Raw genomic sequence first — 26,693 nt, 5'->3', positions numbered from 1 at the left:
AAAGTGGTGTAACAGCCAAAACTAACAAACCAATTGCAAATATTGGCTAAAACTACCCTATTCTGAATTATAAAACATAGAACTACAGCTAATGTTATGTAAACCATCATATATATTTTCTATGTATCTCTCATGCAATTATCAAATATCTACTGTACTTTTAACCAACATCAGAGACCTCTGGAGCATTTTTAAGATGCAAGAAATGTGATAAATGGCTTTTATTGTTGTGAGCAGAAGTAAAAGTGAAAGATTTCTACTTATAGCAGTCTGATAAATGGTGGCCTGGGTCAGTATTTGTGTGTCCATCAGCATAGTGCTTGTAAAGACAAGAATTACTGTGCAGTTGTGGGCTTTGCTATTGCTGCCACCTTTTGGTGAGAATTGTGTTCACCACCTAACTACACAAAGGCATTTCCATTCAAATCTGTCCAAATGCTCGTTTTGTTTACCCTAAAACTTTATTTTAAATATGGACTGGGAATTTATCTAATCACTCACTGTAAGAAGTTCCTTTTATTTAAACTAAACCACGAGGAAGACAGGCAGGCAAACAGAGATGGATTGACGAGAGAGGAATGAGTCAGCAGAATCTCCTCTCCTCTCCTCTCCTCTCCTCCCCTCCTCACCCCTCCTCTCCCCTTCCCTCCCCTCTCCTCCCCTCCCCTCCCCTCTCCTCTCCTCTCCTCCCCTCTCCTCTCCTCTCCTCTCCCCTCCCCTCCCCTCTCCTCTCCTCACCCCTCCCCTCCCCTCCTCACCCCTCTCCTCTCCTCTCCTCTCCTCTCCTCTCCTCTCCTCTCCTCTCCTCTCCTCTCCTTTTTCCTGTCTTCTTTCTTCACATAATTTCTTCTCAGCCAATGAACTGACAGTAGGGAAGGTTTATGCGGCCCTGATGATCTTCGACTACTACAAGCAGAACCGAGCGAAGAGGCTGCAGCAGCAGCAGCAACAGAGTGCGTCAGGCTCCCAGGTACAACATGCACACCAAACATGCCTGCACACTACACACTATACATACATACACACACACACACACACACACACACATGCACACACACACACATACACACACACACAGACATGCACTGAAGCACACACACATTTGATGCAATACTGCAAACCTTTTTGCATGCAGCCACATAAATTATGCACACTTTCACTGTTTGCCTGCATGTATACACACATGCAAAGACGGTACTTTTGTATCCACTAGTCATTAACTAGTGGATTACAAAATCTTTCTACTGCTTTCCCAATGGAATGTTCTCAGAGTAAAAGCACCGAGCTGATATTAAAGGCACATGTACCAGTCACAGCCAAAAGTGAATCTGCATTTGGCTGTTGCTGGGGGTTATTGCAACCTTGCACATCTACTGCACAGGTGCATGTTTGTTTCCGCACACAAACACTCACAAAGATAAGCACACATGTACTACATATAAGCATGACTGCAAGAAATGAATATTCTGGCCCAAGTCTCCACATCTGGGTTGGCACTGAGCCCCCGCTGTCAGACCTGGATCCAACAATATTCTGCCTGCTGCCTCTGAATGTCTTCAGCATGTTGCCATCCGTCTCTCCTCCACAGTGCCAGGTCAGGGCTCTGTTTAAGCCATTGCTGCCTCTGACTCACATGCAGGAGAACAATCTGATGTTAAACAGTGAAGAGCCCCCACAGACCAGACCTAGCTCCAACCCCCTCACCAATGGACGCACGCTGTAAGTTCAACACTTCAGGAAACCAAACTTAAGTTAACACATCAAGACTAAAAACTACATCCAATGTGAAAGTGTGACTTTACATCAATCGCGTGCAGCGCTGGCAGGAAGCAGGGCTTTGTAATGCTGAAACTGTACCAGCAGCAAGCGAGATGATGGCCACCTACTGCAGGTAACACGCTTACTAGGGATAAGTACCTCATACAACCCCACATCAAAAGTATCAAACTATCACTTTAAGGTTGAAAATTGATTCCATTTTAGTGCCTGACCCTCTAAGTCCTCCCCCCTGAAGGACCAGTCTGCTCTGATTGGGCAGCTCTCACAGCAGGGTTCCACATCAGCTCTGGCAGTGTTTTTGTAACCACGGCTGTGCTATCGAACACTTGTGGCAAAGATATTTAATGGAGGCAGATATTTTACTGTGTTACAATAAACTTTGTCTAAAATGGCATCAGTGCACTGTAACAGTAAACATCACTGGGAATGTAATAATTATAATTACTAGAAGAACCTTTTTCTGCATTATAATCTCAAAAATTTAGTATAATGCTGGACAACATATACACATATACCGGTATATCTGTGATCAAGCCTCATCAGGCTGTACTTTCTACAATATGGGACCTTTAAGAATAAAGACTAAGACTGAGGATCAGAGTTGCTGAGAAAATGGCACTGCACAAATGTGCACTGTGGTTTTCATTGAATTTGTGGTTGGATTCTGTGTGTATTCAGTGCCTGATTTACTAAGATGGCAGCAGCAGAATGTAATCAACCTCTGTCAACGTGTCTCCCCTATAGTTTACATGACCTTCTCTTAAACAATTTTGTGATGAAGAGAAAGACACATTCTGCAAAAACTCTCACACAAATAACACGCAGACTGCGACTCCAGTCTGCTGCATCTGTTTGATATATATACAGTACATGTGTACATGAAAACTACTACTGTGACTGTACTGCCTGACCTATTTGTGTTTTGTCCACCATGTTTTCAATGATATCAGTATGTGTTGAATAATACTTCAATAATCCTCTCTTCTTCAGTAAACACCAAACAGATTTATATTTTGGATCTGTTTAATAACCACTGATAATTCATGACATATCAATATAGTGTTGCCTTGTTGAAACGAAAAACAACAGGTTTAATTGTACTCTGAACTATAGATCAGTGTGAACACTGGAGGACTCTGCAGCAGGATCACTGTGACATAAATCTGCCTGAACAGTAGCAAAGTAGCTAGTGGTGAGCTAGTTCCCACCCTGAACTGGAATCTGGAAGGAGACCTTCTCAAATCACATCATGTTTAATACATGGGTGTTGATTCCACGTATGTCTGCCATACTGCATGTATATCTTGCGCATTTATTTTTATACTTATACTAACATATTGTATAATGGGTGTAGAGATGGGCTAGGTCAAAGTTAACTGGGCTTGTTTTAGACTCTTAAAGGCATTTCACCTCAAATCAGAAAAGCTTCTTCAGTTCTGACTAGAGCAGAATCAGAGGCTTTTAACCTCTTTGGATGTTCATACATATGCTGTAACACTTCCTTTTTATGTGCAGTGCACTACATTATTATGTATTATTTTATTGTTGGGTATTTTATTAGTTTATTCTATTTTTCCAGCATCATTATTTTATTGTGTTGTATTGTTTATCTTGTCTTTCCTGTATATAGCACTGTAAAATTATTGTTATTTTAAGTAGGAGTAGTGGTAGTAGTAGTAGTAGTACTAATCACAGTAGTAGTAGCAGTGGTAGTCGTAGTACTTGTGGTAGTAGCAGTAGTTGAGGTAGTAGTAGTAGTACTAATCATAGTAGTAGTAGCAGTGGTAGTCGTAGTACTTGTGGTAGTAGCAGTAGTTGAGGTAGTAGTAGTAGTAGTAGTAGTAGTAGCAGGGGTAGTTGAGGTAGTAGTAGTAGAGGTAGTATCAGAATCAGAATCAGAAATACTTTATTATCCCCGAGGGGAAATTGTTTACGTTACAGCTGCTCCCATTCAAAGTTCAGAATATACAGAAACAATAATAATAATAATAGTAATAATAATAATAATAATAATAATTATATATAAACAAGAACAACAAAAACAAAACAAAGATACAAGAAATGTACACTCCGCTAGAATAAATATACATATACGGAGCAATGAATAATGCCAAAGTTGAAAACTTTGTGTCTGACACTCAGAGCGAGGAATTGAACATTTTGATGGCCACAAGCAGGAATGATTTCCTGTGGCGCATCTTGGTGGGATCAGTCTAGTACTGAATGTACTCCTGTGGCTGACCACCACGTCATGGAGTGGATGGGAGCCATTGTCCAAGATGACATGTAACTTGGACAGCATCCTCCTCTCTGACACCACTGTCAGAGAGTCCAGCTCCACTCCCACAATGTCACTGGCCTTGCGGATCAGTCTGTTCAGTCTTTTTGCGTCGGCTACCCTCAGCCTGCTGCCCCAGCACATAACAGCATAGAGTATAGCACTAGCCACCACAGACTCATAAAACATCCTGAGCATAGTCTGGCAAGGGGGGAATCCACCTGCATCGCTGTCAGCTTCTCACCCAGTAGAGCCGGACGGATGGTGTTGAATGCACTGGAGAAGTCAAAAAACATGACTCTCATGGTGCTCGCTGGTTTGTCCAGGTGGGCGTAGACACGGTTGAGCAGGTAGATGATGGCATCCTCAACTCCAAGTTTGGGCTGATAGGCAAACTGTAGGGGGTCCAAGAGTGGATTGACCAAGGGCCGGAGCTGCTCCAAGACAAGTCTCTCCAGGGTCTTCATGATGTGGGAGGTCAGTGCCACAGGTCTGTAGTCCTTGAAGCCACAGGGACGAGTCATCCTCGGCACAGGGACAAGGCAGGACGTCTTCCACATCACAGGGACATTCTGTAGACTCAGGCTCATGCTGAAGACATGGTGAAGTACTCCACATAGCTGGGGGGCACAGGCTTTGAGCACCCTGGGGCTGACACCATCAGGACCCACAGCCTTGCCAGAGTGGAGTCTCACCAGCTGTTTCCTAACATGGTCAGTTGTGATGCTCACCGTAGAGGTGACAGGTAGGGGAGGGGGAGGTGTAGAGTCAATTGGTTGTAGTGTGTAGTGAGTTTGGAGACCAGGGGAGGAGGAGTGGGGAGGAATCTCATAGGAGGATGAAAGGCTGTAAGGAGGAGGAGGGGGTGGAGAAGGTGGTAGTTGGTAGACAGCAGTGGGATTAATGGCGGTGTTATCAGGGGGTGCAGGGGTCTCAGTATCAAATCTGTTAAAAAACAGATTGAGTTTGTTGGCCCGGTCCACGCTGCTTTCAACTGACCTGAATCCAGTGGTGGTCCTCATTCCTCTCCAGACCTCTCTCGTGTTGTTCTGCTGAAGTTTCCACTCTAGCTTCCTCCTGTAGTTTTCTTTACCCTCCCTGATCTTCACCTTTAGGTGTCCCTGTATTGTTCTCACCTCCTCCCTGTCGCCAGCTCTGAAAGCCATCTTCTTTTCATTGAGGATTTCTTTGATGTCCTGGCATGTTATTTGGGTAACAATGCACAGTCTCAGCTGGAACAGTGAAGTCTACACAAAAGTTGATTTAGTCCGTGATGCACTCTGTGAGCCCATCAATGTCCTCTCCATGCGGCTCACAAAGTGACTGCCAGTCAGTGACCTCAAAACATCCCTGAAGTGTCTCATAAGCTTCCTCTGACCATCTCCTCACTGTCCTTGTGGTCGCAGGCTGGCTCTTCACCAGAGGCACATAACAGGGGTTGAGGTGCACCAGGTTGTACTCTGATCTACCCAGTGGGGGGAGGGGAGAGGAGCTGTATGCATCCTTCATTAGCATACAGCAAGTCCAGGGTCCTCTCCTCTCTTGTAGGACAGTTCACATACTGTGTGAAGTTGGGCAGCACTGTATCCATGGTAACGTGGTTGAAGTCACCCGAGATAGCAATGAATGCACTCGGGTGTTGAGTCTGTAATCGGGATATGGCAGAGTGGATGACGTCACACGCCGACGTCGGGTTGGCAGAGGGAGGAATGTAAACAGTCACCACAACAACATGTGAAAACTCCTGAGGCAGATAATATGGTCGGAGTCCAATGGCAAACGGTTCAATGTCCGGGCAACAGATACGCTCTTTGACGGTAATATGAGCCTGTCAGCCCTAACAGTCTCATAGCCCTCAATGGAAATGTTGTCGTCGGGAATGTCCTGGTGCAGCCATGTCTCCGTAAAGCACATTAAACTACACTCCCGGTACTCCCTCTGACTCCTGGCTAGCGCCGTTATCTCCTCCATCTTGTTAGCTAGCGACTAGCGCTAGCATTGCCCATGATGAGAGAGGGGACAATCGGCTTTAATCTTCTCTTCTCCGTAAGCCTCCGTTGTCTCGACCTTGCTCTTGGATTCCGCTGCTTTATTTCTCCCCTGCAGACTCTGTGTGTCCTTCTCCAGATCTCTTTGGGGATGTCTGTTGATCTGGTTGTAGAGGTAGTAGTAGTAGTAGTAGTCTTAGGGGTAGTAGTAGTAGTAGTAGTCGTAGAGGTAGTAGTAGTCATAGAGGTAGTAGTAGTCGTAGAGGTAGTAGTAGTAGTTGTCGTAGAGGTAGTAGTAGTGGTAGTAGTAATAGTAGTGGTAGTAGTAGTAGTCGTTGAGGTAGTAGTAGCAGTAGTACTTGTACTAGTACTAGTAGTAGTCGTTGAGGTAGTAGTAGTACTAGTACTAGTAGTAGTAATGGTAGTAGTAGTAGTTGAGTACATGGCATGTACAGTACTTTAAGTAAAATATCTCAAAGATGTCTACCACAAGTTTACTTTCCATACAATAGGTTCTAAAAACAGAAAAGTTTGAAATGGCTGTGTTGTAGAAAATATTTTTAGAAATATTACTTCCAGAACGATGTGTAACTTCTTCTTATCATTATTGTTATTATTATTATTATTATTATTATTATTATTATTGTTGTTGATGTTATTGTTATTATTATTAGTAGTAGTAGTAGTAGTAGTAGTAGTAGTAGTTGTAGGAGGAGGAGGAGGAGGAGTTGTATTAGTATTATTATTACAATGCTGAGCTGCGACTGCTGTAACACACAGGCCAGGTCATGATCCCATCAAGGCATCATCTTCCTGTGTGATGGAGAAACCCAAGGAGGCACCCCGAGCTAAGATTAAGAGAAACATGTCCAGGGGCCCTTCAGAGGACACACCAGACACTGCTGTTATTCAGGTACTGTATGTAATTTATCTCCAACATATGCTCTAAATATGAATATTTAACAAGGCACTCATTGTTGCATAGATGTACATCCATTTTATATACAATTTATCCCAAGTATCTCTAGTTCTGACAAATTGTGACAGGCTAAGTCATGTTAGGTGCCAGAATGTTCTAAGGAGGTTAGATATCTGTTAAAAAAGTATTTAAATAAGTGTTATTGTAAACAACTGCTAACTGCAAATGGAAGGCACTCAGTAGAGCACATACAGTCATGGTCAAAAGTTTCCATCCACTTGTAAAGAACATGTTTAACATGTCAGTCTTCAGTTCCAAGGATTTCTACATCTCTAATGTTTCTGTGATGACTGAGTGGAGCACAAACTAATTTGTCACAAAAACATTCATGAAGGTAATGAATTTCTTATAGGTCTTCTGAAAATGTGACCAAAACTGCTGGATCAGAAAATATACATACAGTAATTCTAATATTTGGTTAAATGTCTCTTGTCCATTTTCACCTCAATTAGGTGCTTCTGATTGACATCCACAAGCTTCTGGTCGTCCTCTGGCAGAATTTTTGACCACTCCTCTTGACAGAATCAGTGTAGTTCAACTAAATTTGTTGGCTTCCTGGCACAGACTTGTTTCTTCAGCACAGTCCACATGTTCTCGATGGGGTTCAAGACTGGACTTTGGGAAGACCATTCCAAAACCTAAATTCTAAAAATACAATAAGACAAAATACAAAGTAGCAACTAAAGAGCTAAAACAAAGTGCAACAAAACCAAAGTACAAATCAAATGAGAACTCAAGGAGCGAAAATAAGAAACATACCAACGGGAGACACGAGGAGACACTGGAAGAGACACTGGAGGAGAACACTGGGTGGCATCATAGGGGAAGACAGAATAGTGACACAGGCGGACACAGGCTAACAGGAGCTAACACAAACAAACACAGAGAAAGTCGGAGGAAGACGGAACCACACGGACGGAAATGGGAACGGGACATCACGGAATGAACTGACGAAGACATGAGGGAGAACTAAGACTATATACAGACACATTAATGACAGGACGAGGAACAGGTGGAGAGAGGAGGGACAAGGACAGTTGAGGGAAGGAATGGAAAAACACGGGAAGGAGGAACTGAAAAACTAGACACGACACATGAGGGCAACAATTTCAAAATAAAACAGGAAACCAGAGAACATAAACTGGGATCATAACACAGCTCATGTTGATGTAAAACACACTTGACTGTGGACACTGACGCCTGTCTTCCAGCAGCTTCTAATTCATTGCAGACTTGCTTTTTGCAGGTTTTTTGTTGGCTCTTGACCATCTTGACCAGTTTTCTCTCAGCAGCAGGTGATAGTTTGTGTTTTCTTCCTGATCATGGCAGTGACACAACTGTGCCATGCACTTTATACTTACAAACAGTTGTTACATAGTTGATCTTGGGGCCTGTAACTGCTTTGAAATGGCTCCAAGTGACTTTCCTGACTTGTTCAAATCAATAATGTGCTCTTTCAGATCAATGCTGAGCTCCTTAGACTTTCCCATTGTAGTGTTTGTGGCTAATGGGTGTATCAAACAAGTCCTATTAAAATGGGCCCAGAAAGGTCACCAGCTGTTATCAATCATAATCACTCAGAAGAAGCTAAGAGGCCATGCTACAAAGAAAATTTGATTCACACAACTTTCTTTAATCACCAAAATTAATTATTCAAGTTACTGTATGTATATTTTTGATTTGTTGTAGGAGCAGTTAGGAGGGTCCTACCTGAGGGGCACATGCAGCGGCTAGGCTCATAGGGCACAAGTAAATCTATGATATAAGTAGGAGCAAGACCATGTAGGACTTTAAAAGTAATCGGTTAAAGTTTAAAATCAATTCTATATTTAACAGGTAGCCAGTGTAGCGTTGCAAGGATGGGAGTAATATGGTCATGTCTCTGAACGAGCCAAGTTCTGAACGAGCTGGAGACGGGCAGTAGTCTTTTGGCTGAGCCACGTATACAGGGAGTTACAATAATCCAGGCATGATGAGATGAACGCATGGATTATTTCTGCTCGAGATATTAAGTGTTTAACTTGAGAGACAATGTTCCTAAGTTGGAGAAAGCATGATTGTACTATCGTGGTAATTTGTATGTCAAAACAAAGCTCAGGTCAAGATCACACCCAAATTGTGGGCGTAATGCTGGATGTTGGAGGACAGGTTCCCAAGATTCCTTTTTAAGTAGTATGTGTTCCCTTCCTTCCATCACAGAGACATGAGAGCTGTAGAAATCATTGGAACTGAAGACTGACATGATATACATGTTCTTTAGATGTGGATGGAAACTTTTGACCACGACTCCCCTAAATATACCTGTTTTAAGAGCTGTAACGGGTCGGGTTTGGACCCAATTGCAAGACAGAGTCTTATTTCTCGAGACCAGCAGGCAGGCAGGAAACACAGGAGATATGCAGCTTGAAGGAAGAGCAGCCGAGCAAGCAGATACTCCGGAGCAGACCCGGTGACTGGGGAGGGAGTAACACTCAGAGTCTTAGGAGAGATGAAACCCTACGGAATTATGGCTGGAGACTGCTGTAGCTCAGCCGAGGCGGAAACAGGCAACCAGGAATCTGGCAGGACACAGACGAAACTCGTGGTTGGGAACAGAAGGTGAAGATCTTTACCAGGGAAGAGACGCGGCGGGGAGGTTAGGACAAAGCAGGAATCCGTCTGAGGCAAAACGCTGGAAAGTCCGTCATGAAGGCAAAGAACAATATGGCAATGAGTGAGTGAACCGTAGGAGCTATTATACTGGCTTGGTCGTCTGATGATGGTTCCTCCCCTTCTGAAGATGGACCGTCTTCATCCAAGGGATCAAGGGGATTCCCCGGACCCGCTGAGGTCCTTGTAGGTTGTTCGGGTGCTGCTGATGAAACTCTCTGATGAGACAGGAGTCCAGGATGTGCCGAGCTGGAACCCAGGACCTCTCTTCAGCTCCATAACCCTCCCAGTGGACCAGGTATTGGAGACTCCTTCCTCGCCGTTGGGAGGTGATGAGGTGACGAACGGAGTAGTCCAATGGCAATGATCGATGAATCGAGGGATCGGTGGAGGAGGAGCTGCAGGGACCAGGGGGCTCTGTTGGACCGGCTTGACCATTGAAGCATGGAACGTAGGGTGACACACCGCATAGACTGAGGGAGTTTGAGTCTCACCGCCAATGGATTGATGATCCTTTCTATGGCAAATGGACCTATGAACCTTGGTGTCAGTTTATTGGATTCCATCCGTAGAGGAAGATCACGGGTGTCCAACCTGGTACGTGGGTGCCTGGGAACGATGGCGGTTGGCAGAGGTGGCATAGCATTGAGCGGCACGGAGGAGGGTCAACCATGCTTGGTACCCATGTTCACACTGGAACGGAGATAGCCCCGTGGCGGAGCTGGTCAGCGTGTTGTGTGCGTATTCGTATATAAGTGCCATCTCCATCTCCTGGTTCTTCCGTTCAGTCTGGCCATTGGACTGGGGTGGAAACAGGAGGATAGACTGACCGTAGCCCCAAGCTGCTCACAGAACTCCCTCCCTCCAGAAGACAGAGGCGAACTGGGGTCCTCGGTCTGACACCAAATTAGGGCTGTCAAAACGAACTTCGCTATTCGAATACAATTCGAATTTTTTAAAAAATGAGAAGATTCGAGTGTGGAAACTGACGTTCGAACTTGTGCTTTAGCAACGACGCAAATCAAAGTCAACGTCGTGCGTCGTGACGTTCGGCATTGTTATGCTTACAAGATGGCGGGGAGCAGCGCGCCAACAGACGCAGAGCTGGAAAGCATAACTCCTGAAAACTTAAAAAGTGTTGTGTGGAAAAATTTTGGATTTCCATCAAGAAACGGGAAGATTACATCCAGAGAAACCGTCATTTGCAAGTTATGCTGTAAGTCGTTAAAGTACCACTCGACTACAAGCAACATGAGCGCACACCTCCATTCAATGCATTTTGTTTTGATATGATTTAATTTATTTACTTAATCCATGTGTTAATAGCGGAGCGGTAAGAAAATTGCCTGCTTTATCCATGAACAGTTGTCTTTTTGAGACTTAGGATGTGTGTATTTGAATGATTGAACATCAGCTTCTTCATTAAACATCATTGCTTGAATATTTCTGGCGTTATATCTTATCTATTTATATATACTTATTATACATTTCTGGCCATATCTATATATGTGTATCTGGCCTAATAACATTTCGATTTCCCTTCATGAAGTTTTGTATTGATTTGGTAAAACTTGTTGCAAATGTTACATAACAGATTTGGTTGAAGTGCCCTCTAGTGGACGTGGGACGTAGGCCTAATAATAAGCTGGTATTGGTGTATATGATGATATAATTAAAAAAAAAAAAAAAAAACATTAAAAAAATTCGAATATTATTCGAATATTTAATATAAGAAGCATTACAAATTTGAATATGATTTGAGGGGAGGATTGACAGCCCTACATCACATCGACGGGGAGACCATGAATCTGGAAGATGTGGAGGAGGACCAATCTGGCAGTTTCCTTGGCAGAGGGGAGCTTGGGCAGGGGCACGAAGTGGGCCATTTTGCTGAAACGGTCCACAATGGTGAGGATGGTTGTGTTGCCGTCAGATGGGGGCAGGCCGGTGACGAAGTCCAGGGAACAAGGACGATGTGGTACGGAAAGTGTCTGTAAGAAACCAGCAGGAGCCTGGTGGGATGGCTTGTGCTGGTTGCAGACCAGGCAGGCGTTCACAAACTCCCTAGTGTCTTCTTCAAGGGTTGACCACCAAAACCGCTGAAGAAGGACGTCACAAGTCCTTTGGATCCCCGGGTGACAGGTGAGCTTGGAGGCGTGGGCCCACTGGATGACATCGGACCTCAGGGTTGGGGGAACGAACAGACGCTTAGGGGGGCAAGCACTAGGTCCTGGTTGACCCTTGGTGGCTGATCTCACCCGCTCTTCTACCTCCCACATCAAGACGGTGACTCCACAGGGAATCGGGAGGATGGAGTCTGACCTGGTGGTGGTCTTCTCCCCCCCTTGGAATTGGTGAGATAAGGCATCGGGCTTGATATTGCTGGAACCAGGCCCAGTTGCATAGGTTCAGGAGCCCCGGACGGGAGCCCTGCGGAGGTAGTGGAGCTGCCGGCAGAGGTGAATCTCCGAGGACGGCTTTGAGGTTGATGATCCACTGAGTCCTGCCTCTTCTCCTGTCTCCGAGCCTGGAAACGAAGATCCACTTGGATAGCCAGTCCAATCAGCTCGTCCAGCGTTGGTGGTATATAATGGGAGACCAGCTCATCTTTGATGTAATCTGCCAGGCCATGAAGAAAAGCGTTGCAGAGGGCCGAGGAGTTCCAGTCACTCCGACGGGCCTTGGTGCAAAAGTCTTTAGAGAAATCAGCCACCGACTGATGTCCCTGGCGTAGGCTCATCAGACCTCGTGCTGTCTCTGACCCAGAATCTCCCAGACCAAAAACCTTGTGGAGCTCCTGGGCAAATGTCTGGAAGGAGGCGCAGGCGGGAGTCTGTCTCTCCCACTCGGCGGTCCCCCAGAGGTGAGCCCTCCCCGTCAGGTGATTTATAGCAAATGTTACCTTAGCATCCTCTGAGGCGAAGGTGTGGGGTTGCAGGTATAACAGCAGGGTACAGTTAGTCAGAAACGGACCACAGGTTTCAGGATCACCAGCATAGCGTTCAGGGGTCCCCACACAGGGCTCAGGAGTGTACCTGGGCGGAGAGGCTGGGTTAGCGTCGTTGTGAGCCGCTGCATCTGGGCAGCTAATGTGTCCAGCATCTGTGCTTGGTGGTAAGCTGCTGCTTCATGCCGCTGAAGAGCGCTTTCGATCCTCTCGACGGCGGGGTGTCTGCTGGGTCCAAGACTGGCTAGATTGTACTGTAACGGGTCGGGTTTGGACCCAATTGCAAGACACACTGGGAAGAGTTTGTAATGAGTCTTATTTCCCGAGACCAGCAAGCAGGCAGGAAACACAGGAGATATGCAGCTTGAAGGAAGACCAGCCTAGCAAGCAGATAACTCCGGAGTAGCACTCCGAGTCTTAGGGGAGATGAAACCCACCGGAGTTATGGCTGCTCCTGTAGCTCAGCCGAGGCGGAAACAGGCAACCAGGAATCTGGCAGGACACAGACGAAACCACAGACGAAACTTGTGGTTGGGAACAGAAGGCGAAGATCTTTACCAGGGCAGAGACGAGGTGGGGAGGTCAGGACAAAGCGGGGTCAAAGCCGGGAAATCTGTCCAAGGAAAAATGCTGGAAAGTCTGTCACAAAGGCAAAGAACAATCTGGCAATGAGTGAGTGAACCGGAGGAGCTCTTATACTGGCTTGATTGCAGATGAGCTGCAGCTGAGAGTCCAGGTGAGGTGAGTCAGGTAATGAGGTGGGTGTGGCTGGCTGGCTGGCAGGTAGGAGCAGAGGTGAGGTGAGTGGAAAAGTACTGGAGGTGCAGACTGTGACAAGATCTATGCTTTATTTCCTGAGAAATTAACAAAAATGTGGAAAAACGCCTGATCTCACAATGTCAAAGAAAGTGAGAAAAATTCCTGGATCAGTCTCTTTATCTGGATCAGCACCAAAAGTTAATGGGGTCTATTCTGGGCCGAGACCATTCCTGCATCCAAGTTTCGAGGAAATCTGTTCAGTAGTTTTTGTGTCATCTTGCTGACAAACCAACCAACCAACAAACAGACAAACAAACAAAAATAAACAAACAAACAAACGGACACTGCATCGTGGAAACTGCATTTAAGCCAGAATGAACACAACATTTTGCTCTGGTGTAATCCAGTTGAACATGTGACATGAGTTCTTGAATAGTGGCTCGGGCTCAATTGCAGAGATAAGCAGGCCTTTGTTAGAAGAAGGGTTTATCCTAGAGACTGGCCTTTATTTAGAATTACTTCTGTTTTCTATGTATGTCTTATCATATTTTAATTAGAAGGTTCCCGCTTTTTTTGATCTTCTCCCGTTTTAATTTACTGTTACTGAATTCAATCTAATGTCCATTTCCACAGTGCTAATTCCACCAGTACAACAACAGATACAGAAAATGCTCAGTTCAGCTCTAAGTGTCATCATTGGGGTTTAGGTTGTTTAACGTCTTACTGTTGTGTTAGGAGAAGTAAAGAGGAAAAGTAACAATTGGTCCATCTAATGATGCTAATGGAATCATGTTTGTGTGCAGGAATCGGTGGAGATGAGGAAGATGGAGACCAGTGCCAGCAGTACAATCCCAGCCCCAGGCTCAGGTCTGGAGAACCAGGGCAGAGCTGCTTCTATGCCTCGACTCAATGCTGAGCTGCAGGTAACACCTCAGCTTTCACACCTGTGGTAATTCTGTAGCCTGATTTTGATTAAGTTGTAGTCTTAGTCATTAGATAAAAATGTGAATTATTTATAGTCACACATTTGAATATTATGGTAGGTTTAGTCAACAAAAAACAAAGAACTTTATTGTAGTTAACGGTAAAATGTGAGTCTCATTTACAGTATGTTGTGGATTTTTGATTTTGATGTCTCGTTCTCATCTATTGTGAAATAGAAGGCACTGTATCTCTTTAAAGCAGACTGCAGTGGTTCACACACATCATTCTGCTCTACAGTAAATCAACACATTGACTCTACAGAGTAAATACTGTTGTTCTTGCTCACTTGGTATTATCACTGCTTCCTGTCGTCTTCACTCCAAAGCAGAAGCTGGATTCACTCACTTGTTCACTAAAAGTGTCTGGGTCTAGCTTGAGACGAGCAAAGTGATAATATTCCTTTAACAAATAGCAACTGTACATTGAAAAAAAAGACTGAAACTGGGATAAGTACAGTCATTATCTATTTGATCTCATGTTGATGGAAAGTTCTTTTTGGAGCTTCAGGCCTGAAGAAAAAAAGTACGCTTTGAGTCGAGCATATAGTAGCAGCTAAATCAAAGAGATGGTTTGGTCAGCAGAGGACACTGTTTTAGAAATCAGTAGCATAAAATGTATTATTCCAGCTGGATAAGATTGCATTAAAACAGTAATTAGTTCATTTGTCCCTTAATCCGTACCGACAATATTTTTTTGTCTTATTCGTTATATTGTTGTACATTTCCCCGTACTTTTTGAGGTAGCTTCATTGTGGAAAAGTCTTGTGATAGTTCGAACTCTGCACCTCACCTGCAGTACACCTCTGATTTCCACGAGCAAGCACAAACATACCCTGTGTCTTTCTTTAACATGAGAGATGTTGAATATAGTGCAGCATATCTGAACATTCTCAGTGAGTGATGGAAAACGTGCCTACATCACTGAGAATAAACCAAAACATTTTGCTTTTTCAGTGGAAATAACACAGACTGGGTGTTGTCTGTGTTATTTCCACTGAAAAAGCATGGAGGAGCTGGGACTCACTATTCATCCAGTTAAGGCTTAAAACCTCTAAATGAATCTTCCACTAGAGCCTGAGAAATATAATAAGCTCCTCATTTCCTGAGTGATGTTGATGTTGATCGATTCATGCATTTAAAGTGCATTCCTTTCACAGCCCAGTTTGAAGAGCTGTGTTTGATCCTGCCCTCACTGCAAAGGAGAGTTCTACGGTAATCAGATTACATCCTGGCAGGCTGCCAGCTATTTGTCCAGTATCGTTTTTCTCCTGCTGCCAACTGAAAAGATGATAGTGGCTCCAAATGACGTTGGGCCCAAGATTTACTGGTAGAGGAAGAAAGTAATTGGGTTACTGTAGAAGAGAGAGAATCTAGAGTGGGGGATTAATGAGAGGATGTAAAGAACGAGGGCGGGGGGTTGCCTTGTTGACTTGCTGTCTTATTTTTCTCACCTTTTGGAACAGAGGGCAGGAAATCCTTTAGCCAATTCAATTAATGCTGACCTTTTGGAAATTGCTTGCTGCTGCTGAGTGTGATGGGAACTGAAGTGTGCAGTCTGAATTCTGGGACTCCAGCCTCAGTCACAGCCGTTTATCTTTCACTCTTGCTAGATTGCTTTTCTTTCGCTTAACTTGAGCTCAGCTTTGCCAGGATCAGGAGATGACATCTGTTAAGACCAGTTCTCCTCTTTAAGATCCTTCTTTGTGTTGTGGTGACATGGAGCAGTCTGGCCTCCTGCTATGTTCACAGTCAAGTAGAACAGAAAATAAAACCCACACTCGGTTCCTTTTACCTAGTTTACCTAAGTTTACCTAAAAGTTAAAATTAGCCATCTTCTCACCCCCATGCTGATGGAAAGACACACACACAACGTAGCCCACAAAACATTTCTGGAGCTTCACAGCAAATCAGCATTGTAGTATTCTCCTAAACAAATTAAGTAGCCAGGACTTGTTTTAAAACACCAGCTGGAGAGTCCGTCGGAGAGGGGAGAGGTGTTGGAGGAGAGGTTGCTCACTGTGGCGCTGATGGACCAGGTAGCATGTGGAGTCTCGGGTTGAGCGTGAGGCGAGGGTGCCGGCTAGAGAGGTGCTGAGAGCTGGGTTGCGGGGTGCGGAGCCACTGGTAGTTGGGATAGTAGGTGAACGCTGGAGGTAGAACAAAACAAAATTCAGGTTTCCAAGTAGACATGAAATACACAGACAAGAGGCTTAGTGAAGCGACTAGCTGGAGCCATATACCACGTCGATGTGGCAAAATCATCTGGCAGCAGGTGTGCGTGTGCGTCCGCAGCTCCGGTGAGGTGAAACTCCGTCCAGCCTCTCACTGCACCTGTGCAAGCATAACAAACAGAAAAAGACACCAAAAACTAGAGATAGACCGATATGGTTTTTTCAGGGCCGATACCAGTACCGATTATTAGTAGTCAAGGAGGCCGATAACCGATATTTGGAGCCGATATTCATTTGCAGTAAAAGGGAAAATATTGGCGTCAAAATTTTGAATAATACAAACTCCATCATGCTTAATTTGCTACAGCATTTGGGAAGCCTGTAGTTGATTTTATTATGTAAATGTTATATTTTAACAACATGTGATAACAGGGACCCTGTCATTCAAAACTAGGCTGCTACATTACTAACGATTAATGTAACTATCGCTGAAAAAATAGTACAATAGCAATAGGAGAGACTATTCATCGCTGAACACCATGCAGTTCATGTAGGCTTTATGATGCAGTTACATTATGTCTTAAGTCTTGAACAGCAATATCCTGCTCCTCTCTACAAGAAACTGTCAAACACAGCTTCAGGACACACTTCATCTAACAATATGTCATTTTCTGCTTGGGATCTCTCAATCAACACAGCAAAAGGTCAAGTAAAATAACTTGGTAGTTGAACAGCCATTATTGCCCTACAGTTTTCTCTCAGACAGACGGTGCTTTGCTGTCAGTTTCTGCAGCTCCTCATGTGGCTTACACACACACACACGCACACATACTCACTTATGTCCACTTTGGGGGCGCATGTTTCAACACCCCCCCTTAGAGGACACCACTTTCTGAATGGTTTAGAGAGATGCTGGCAAGTGGAATATATTACTGGGAGTCTCCAGATTATGAAAATCACTTGAGATTTTAGTTTTAAACAACTTTTGTCCAAACAGAATTTTTACCTTGAGATTGGGGACAAATAATTTTAATGTCACATTTGGGGTCTTCAGCTATACACAAATACACAGACTGATAAAAGTCACCTTTGGGTGCCTCACTTTCCTTTGGGGACAAGACTCATTAAATGTCATTATCTGCATGCACGTTCAGCTATGTTCAGTAAGGAGAGCATGTTGTAATGAAATATGAAATTCAATCTTTGATCGAGTAACACTGGTCTCGTCGGGCCGAACAACGCCCCTTAGCCGTGGTATACAACATACCACGGCCTGTCGTGAGCTATTGCTTAATTAACACACACCTGTTGGCCAATCAGAAAAGAGTACTCACTCAGACCATGGAATAATGCAGATTAAGAGGTAGACTGAATATGTCATCGTAGCACCACAAGAAAATCTGCACGAAATAATAATACACCAAACAGACTTGCAGTTGCTGTTAACTTGTGTTTTAATAACATAATGCATGGACATCATGTACAAGTGCCACACAGCTCAAACGGAATGTCCTTGAAAATTACAGGTCGCCACAAACTTGGCTAGTTTTCAAATGAATGCATCTGGACAGCAGTCAGTTAACATACTTGACTAGAGTATGTTCAGAGAAACAATTTGTTGGGCTTGCTAACAACATGATAATAACAGGTTGTGCTCCAAACTACAACCAAGAACTTTGGCTATATAAAAAGAAAGAAGGGCTTTGTGCACAAACAAATTTAACTTTAGCCTCTAAAATAAGATAACAGATATACTTCACACAGGTATTCTTCAACAAATAGCTATCGTGAGTCCTGAGAACAAGCCTTTCTCTTTAAGGCAGTGATCCGATTTCTGACATAATTTTTCACTCCAGTCCAGATTCGGTCTTTGAGCGCATAGGGTTCTGCATTGATACACCGAATGCAGTCCATCTTTTGAGGTACCTTGCATGTGTTGATGAAGCGCATCATGTGTCTTTCAACTGCATGCACCTCACTGTCTTCCCACTTACATTTGGAGTTACCTCTGTTGTCTGTGAAGAAAAGATAGAGGTGTTGTCAATATCTCATTACTAAAAAGTAAGTTAAAAGTAAAAAGTGCAAGGACAACACCAAAGTAAACTGATCAATAATGGAAGACCATGAATGCTAGATATCGTTACAAAGGTTTTTAATTATTTAAACACAATCCCAAATAGACATCACAGTTAAATTTGTTTAAAAAAAAAAAAGCAGGTTCCCTGCTCCACCGAGATTAGCCGAAGAAAGTACTGCCTTTTTGTGAGCAGAGCTCAGGTCCTGACAATGTCATATACTGTACAGACATGAACAGAAAGAAAAATCTTCATGATATCGACCAATAGCTCTTAGAGGGTTACACCTTTATTCATAGAATCTGGAGTTACAATACGTAACGTTTTAAGGACTTTTCAAAGTCTTACAGTGTTACTACTTAAACTTAAGATTCTTCTCCAACCTCACTTGTTAGCTGCATTTGTAAACACTTTTTAATCAGAGATTTTAGTATCGAACAACTTTTTAACAGAATTTTAACCTTTAGATTGAGGACAAATCATTTTAATGTCACTTTTGAGATCTTCAGCTGTACACAAATACACAAACTAATAAAAGTCACCTGTGGGTGCCTTACTTTCCCATTAGGGACAAGAGTCATTAAATGTTATTATCTGCATGCACTTTAAGCTATGTTTAGTAAGGAGAGCATGTTCTAATGTAAATATGAAGTTCAGCCTTTGATCGTAACATAACGCTGCTCAACAGAGACTGCAGTGCAGATTCTGCCATAATGCCCTTCTTTAGGCTATCACTGGACACATTGCTGTCACTATGTAAGGACAAATTATTAATCCTATTAATCCTAATATCATATTAGTCATATCATATCATTAGTCATGTCATATTAGTAGGTATGGGTATCGTTAGGATTTTATCGATACCAATATCAGTATTACTTATCGACACCGATACTTATCGATATTTTTATTGATACTACTCTCCATAATTTGGTACAATTATTTTATTAAAACTTTTGCAGAAATAGGTTAAATTGTTTCCTGAATTTCCTGTATATGAGAGATGAGCAATTGCTACATTGCTGTCTGTTTTGGCTGGTGTCATTTTCCCTCATCTTGGGATGGAGAATGGGTTGGACTTGGGGACTTCTGCTATCCACTGATGAATGGGATTATTTAGAAACATAAATTAGAAGTTCTTAAAACTGATGCTAACTACACTGACAGCTCACGGACAGACAAGTTGTCTGTTAGCGCAGTGGACAGACACATTTATGTTATAGGTAGGTAGCAAGACCGGCAGCGAAGCATGGTAAACAGTGGTAATGTCTGGGCGTGTTAGATTTATGGAGGGTCCCTCGCTTGTCCCCGACTCTGGCTGCTTAAAGTAGAGAGTGTGAGTTTGGGGAGCAGCGGCGTGAATCAATTAGCAGTGGTGCTGCGCCGTTGTTGCGCCGTTTTAATGATAACAAGTGTTACCTTGAATCAATGAGAGAGAGAGACTTTTTTATTATTATTAGACTCCAGGTCCATTCAAGAGGTCGAGACAGTTACATTTTTAGTTTGGCAAACCCCATCAGCATTGGAGCTGGGAGGTGCCGGGAGGGACAGCTAGGAGTAACATTAGCTGCAGCAGCTGCTTTGCTAAAGCAGTCAAACACGCTGCGCTGCTTCAGATTTATCGAACGTTGTATTTTTAAGTGTTTCATGAGGTTGCTGGTGTAATATGTTTTAGACATATATTGCATTTAGCTGCATTTTCATTAAATTTTGTCAAGTGAACCAACACTTTTGAACGTTTTGCCCTGTCAGCCATGACTGGGGAGCACAGAATGTAAACACAAAGTTACAGCACGTCAAACATAATCACCTGATGCCAGCAGCTTCATCATTAGGGGACGGTTAAGAAAAATGCCTGCTATGTCAGAATGAATTAACGTTACAAAAACACTGATAGCAGCAATATTTCTTTACTGACTAGTCAGGAACTGGTACCAAATTAGTCCTGTTTCTCGTACCCATCCCTACATATTACTGATCAGTTATTAGTGATTAGTATGTTTTTAGTATGGCCATTTATCATTAAATAGCCTAAGTCGAAAAAGGAAGCTCTGAATATGTGCCTTTATTTTTACCACAATTCAAAACCTTATCCACAGTGCCAGAGTGGCTGGGATGGTTTTGGCTCAGTATTCAGCTGTAAGACCAGGTTTATTAGGTTAGGTTTATATTGCAGATACTAACTTTCTTCCATTAAAAAAATATCTAACCCAAGCCAAAACAAACCTTGATTGAGAAGAGCACTGGGAGGAGTGGAACTGGAAGCAGTGGTCGGAAGTAAAGGTGTAGTCTCTGGTGGCTCCTGGCCGTCTTCGCCTCTTGCCTCAGTGGTCGACTCAACAGACTCATCCTCATCACTCGACGCGTCATGATCTTGTGAGGAATCAACTTTTTCTGAGGAGAAAATGTAATATTTAAAAAAATATGGCATAGCCTCAGCAGTTGTAGCCTTAAGATGAAAAACCAACAGTCAATTCTGAATGTATTGCCCACATTATTGCAGTTGCACATTAAATCAAAATAATTTGGTATAATGTAGTGTTATACATCAATTGAACATACATGTACGCAACATCTAAGGAGAAAGTAATCCATATTTGACCTGATAGACTACATTTGCATTCTTCCAATTTGAAACAGATTGATATGGTTCTTCATTTCTAGACTTCAATTACCAAATACAGCATAAACATTACCTTACTGTTAAAGAGTACTGATGATGCATTTCTCATGAGGCAATAACCATGGGTTGCCCCAGCATCTGAACTAAATATATTACACTAATATACACTAAGATACACACATGTATCCATACCTTTGGGGTCAATCTCAATGTCATCAAGGGTTTGACCTTTATACTGTGATAGAGTCCCCTTCTCCACTGCCAAAAGCATTTTGCTCATTTTGGCGAGCTGAAGTGTTCCCTGCGATTAACTACAAATTACTCAGCAAAAAATATTCATTCACGTGCATTTTGGACCTTATATTAAATAACATAATAAATAATAATAAATAATAATAAACACTGGTATGATTGAAAATTTTGTAAAATGATACTGATGTTTTGAGGATGGGATTTATGACAAATTCCACTCCCTATAATGATCAAGGAGTGATCAACCTTCACTCTTTTTCAGGGATAATAAATTGGTAAATTAACAAACTATATGAGGTGTATTTTTGAAGAGCATCATGAAAATTATTGGATTAATGATGGTTTATTTAATGGTGCCAAATGAAAATAGTGATATTATCCACACTGAATATACTTGTGCAATTGAAAAGTAAATAATGAGCTATTGTTCAAATGCAGCAAGCAATGCAGTGTTACCTGTGTTTTTGTTGCTGGCTCTCCATCTTCCCACTCATCACTGGTTGTCGTTGATTCATCGAGGGATGAGGTATCTGATGAGGCTAGTGACTAAAAAGATGAATCCAACTTATTATGTGCAATATTCAAATTCAATTGGCATTTAAAAAGCATGCCAAATAATTGCACCCCTATCACTGCTTGATGTACACAGTAGCTTCCCTTTTAAAACTTGACCCTGTTTGAAGTTGTAGACATACCTGAATATCATCATGCAATGGGGATTGCGAAGTTAGCTAAGGGAGGAAAAGAAAGAAAGGCATGTCAAAAGCTGAGAAAGTGATGAAAGGAAACAAGATAGTTGACTCCAGCTAGGGCTGGGCGATATGGCCTTTTACTAATATCCCGATATTTTTAGGCCATGTCAAGATACACGATATATATCTCGATATTTTGCCTTAGCCTTGAATTAACACTTTGATGCATACAATCATGCCAGTATGATGATTCTACGTGTCTACATTAAAACATTCTTGTTCATACTGCATTAATGTATGCTGATTTTAAACATTCATGCCAAAAGGGTGAAATCACAACTAAACAAATTTATCAAAACTGTATTTATTAAACATTAAGCAGTGGCACAAACATCATGTCATTTCAAAACAAATAAAGTGTCTTTTATGCATGATGTAACTAATATGACATATCAAAATAACACTAAATTAAAGTGCACATTTTGTGCATAATGCCACTAGGATATTTCCTATATTTCCGGAGTTTCAAGCAGTCTTCGTTTTCTAGCGGGTGGGTTCTCAAATGGTGATATAAATTTGTTGTACACCACCTTTTGTGGCATCGCTTTTGCGGCATATTTTACATATTATGGTTATTTGTTCAACGTTCTCCCGCTTGTACCCAAACCACCGCCAGACGATGGATCCTGCATTGTTTTTCTTGGGAATTAATTCTCCCTCCTCCATTTGTCATAACACCTGCAGCTGCCGCTACCTAAGATCTCTGCTGCTACATGCTGCCGGGCGTATGACGTTGCATGCACGACAGAAGGTGATGTACGTAACTAGGTGCGCTTGTTTTATCTCTCTGTGCGGAGAGATGAGAAAGAGTGAGAAAAACCCATAGTTCAATGCCCGCGACTAAAAGCAACTGCGTGACAATTGAATGTATACTCGAATATTCACGATATAGTCATTTTCTACATCCCACAGAGAACAAGCCGCGATACATCGAGTATATTTGATATATCGCCCAGCCCTAACTCCAGCACAACAACAAAACAAAATTAGACCAATGGTCATTTGGAATAGAAATGTAGACTACTCATCATTGCCTTACTAATGTCTAAAAGTTAGCAAGATAACAAAATTTCAGGACAAATGGACATTTGCATTAAAAGTCCAATAGTGCATACAGATTAAATATAATAGGCCAAAAGTTTTTCTCTGGGTTCATGGGAATTAATCAGAGGACAAGTAAAAAAAATAATTAAGGGCCGTATCTGCCCCACTGGCCGTCAGTTGAAGAACCCTGCTTTGACTGTGCTGCATTGAATAACAAGTAATAAAAAAACACAATCACGCAATCAAGCTCCTAGTAATGAACGAAAAGAGGTTGGGCACAGAGAGTAATTTCTGCAAGATGTTCAAGTATATTACTCACAAGCGTATCCAGTTGTGTCAATTGTTGAACCAGTTGTGCACGCTTTAACAAATTCATTGTATGCTGTCTTTCTTTAGCATTTCGCTCCTCCTCTGCAATTTTGTAACGATTGAAGCATTTCTCATGGTGCAGTCTATATTTGGCCATTCGAGACTGTAATGACAGCAATTAAATAAAGAACTGATTGTTTCAAAGACAGTTTGTGAATACAACTACAAATTATAACACTTCACAGCCAAAAATGAGCAACAGTGATTACATTTAAAGATGAAAATGGGCTCTTACCATATGTGCCGCTGGATTGCTGCTGTTTATGTTGATCTCATCATACACCTGAGATGCATCCACAGGACTAGATGACAGCTAAAAGAAAAAAAGTAATTGAAATAGTGTGTGCGGCCCACATGGTTTTTGTTAAGTGTTATAACGCCAACTGATGTCATGCAATTGTTATCCTAGCGAAAAGCAAACATTAGCTACATGCTAACACCAACCGTTAATGCTGAAGAATCGTATAGAGAATAGACTAGTGTGTTGACCCCTGTGACCACCTTGTCCCTGACATCAGGTGTCAGCTGCTCGCTGACATCAGGTGCCATTTTCTGCTGGAAAAGGAAACCGGATAAAATAAATATATGATCAACCTTGATACAGCTCAAATCTCAAGACATATTGAGATAAAGGTGCTGCATGACCCCATTTAGGCATGAGTAGCGTGTGTGTGTGTGTGTTTGGAACGACCCCAAAAGTAATAATATAACAATAATTCAAAGACAGTTCAAAGGAAATTAAAACTCAAGTAAAATCAGGAAAGTATGTTTTAAGAAGGGATTTAAAGGTGATCTCTGATTCAGCAAGGAATTTGTAAAAACAAAGAAAACAGGGCCCAAAAGTAATATAATAATAATAATAATAATAATAATAATAATAATAATAATAATTATTATTATTATTATTATTATTATTATTATTATTATAATAATCTGTATTTATAGAGCACTCTTCTAAATCCATGTTACAAAGTGCTTCATAAAGGCAGCAAAATAATAAATACTTTTATTAGATAGCCTTTCCTGGTTATTTTTGAGTTTTAATTTCATTTGAACTGTCTTTTATTTTCTTGATATGTATTGGGTTTTAGACACTAAATTGTATTGCTACTTTTGGGGTCGTTCAAACTCACACACACACACGCTACTCATACCTAATTGGGGACATTCATCTATATATAATGTCAAAGCACCAGTATGTAAGTCTGTCAGTACTTTAGGAGACATTTTTAAACACAGATCATTGTCCTTACAGTCCATTACTACTTGGGTTGTCATAAGAGAAACACTGGATAATAATACATACTAATATAAAAGAATTCAGCAGTGGTTTAGGTGGCAGGCAGACACACCCAACACTAAGAAATAAGAAAATACAGGCGGAAGGCAGGCTCTCTGTGGACACACACACTGTCACACAGGAATGAATGAGTAGGACCATTTTTGGTGAAATCCTCTGCTATTTCAATAAAGAAATTCTTGCTCAACAGGTCTTTAAGTAGTATTTTATAAACTGGCCCCTACCTGAGGTCTGTCGCTTTCGTCGACACTCGGCTGGCTAACATCAGGTGCCAATTGCTGCTGGAAAAGGAAAAAAAATGTTATTTACTATTTTTATTACATTTGGGGTCATTCCAAACACACACACACACTACTCATACCTAATTGGGGACATTCATCTATATATAATGTCAAAGCACCAGTATGTAAGTCTGTCAGTACTTTAGGAGACATTTTTAAACACAGATCATTGTCCTTACAGTCCATTACTACTTGGGCTGTCATAAGAGAAACACTGGATAATAATACATACTAATATAAAAGAATTCAGCAGTGGTTTAGGTGGCAGGCAGACACACCCAACACTAAGAAATAAGAAAATACAGGCGGAAGGCAGGCTCTCTGTGGACACACACACTGTCACACAGGAATGAATGAGTAGGACCATTTTTGGTGAAATCCTCTGCTATTTCAATAAAGAAATTCTTGCTCAACAGGTCTTTAAGTAGTATTTTATAAACTGGCCCCTACCTGAGGTCTGTCGCTTTCGTCGACACTCGGCTGGCTAACATCAGGTGCCAATTGCTGCTGGAAAAGGAAAAAAAATGTTATTTACTATTTTTATTACATTTGGGGTCATTCCAAACACACACACACACTACTCATACCTAATTGGGGACATTCATCTATATATAATGTCAAAGCACCAGTATGTAAGTCTGTCAGTACTTTAGGAGACATTTTTAAACACAGATCATTGTCCTTACAGTCCATTACTACTTGGGCTGTCATAAGAGAAACACTGGATAATAATACATACTAATATAAAAGAATTCAGCAGTGGTTTAGGTGGCAGGCAGACACACCCAACACTAAGAAATAAGAAAATACAGGCGGAAGGCAGGCTCTCTGTGGACACACACACTGTCACACAGGAATGAATGAGTAGGACCATTTTTGGTGAAATCCTCTGCTATTTCAATAAAGAAATTCTTGCTCAACAGGTCTTTAAGTAGTATTTTATAAACTGGCCCCTACCTGAGGTCTGTCGCTTTCGTCGACACTCGGCTGGCTAACATCAGGTGCCAATTGCTGCTGGAAAAGGAAAATAAATGTTATTTACTATTTTTATTACATTTGGGGTCATTCCAAACACACACACACGCTACTCATACCTAATTTGGGACATTCATCTATATATAATGTCAAAGCACCAGTATGTAAGTCAGTCAGTACTTTAGGAGACATTTTTAAACACAGATCATTGTCCTTACAGTCCATTACTACTTGGGCTGTCATAAGAGAAACACTGGATAATAATACATACTAATATAAAAGAATTCAGCAGTGGTTTAGGTGGCAGGCAGACACACCCAACACTAAGAAATAAGAAAATACAGGTGGAAGGCAGGCTCTCTGTGGACACACACACTGTCACACAGGAATGAATGAGTAGGACCATTTTTGGTGAAATCCTCTGCTATTTCAATAAAGAAATTCTTGCTCAACAGGTCTTTAAGTAGTATTTTATAAACTGGCCCCTAC

The 26,693-nt window shown here is 42.1% G+C and overlaps 1 protein-coding gene across 1 annotated transcript in view; it reads left to right on the top strand.

The window, feature by feature from the left end:
- cacna1ba (calcium channel, voltage-dependent, N type, alpha 1B subunit, a) overlaps nucleotides 1-26,693 on the top strand; it is a 176,138-nt gene that overhangs the window by 129,523 nt on the left and 19,922 nt on the right. The window contains 4 exon segments of the mRNA XM_073465321.1: nucleotides 855-970; nucleotides 1,589-1,719; nucleotides 6,826-6,958; nucleotides 14,183-14,302. Coding sequence (XP_073321422.1) covers nucleotides 855-970; nucleotides 1,589-1,719; nucleotides 6,826-6,958; nucleotides 14,183-14,302 — 500 coding nt within the window.

Source organism: Pagrus major, chromosome 5 (genome assembly GCF_040436345.1).
Source record: "Pagrus major chromosome 5, Pma_NU_1.0".
Taxonomy (NCBI): Eukaryota; Metazoa; Chordata; class Actinopteri; order Spariformes; family Sparidae; genus Pagrus; species Pagrus major.
Note: the sequence above shows the minus strand (reverse complement) of the source record. Positions and strands in the feature narration are given on the sequence as shown.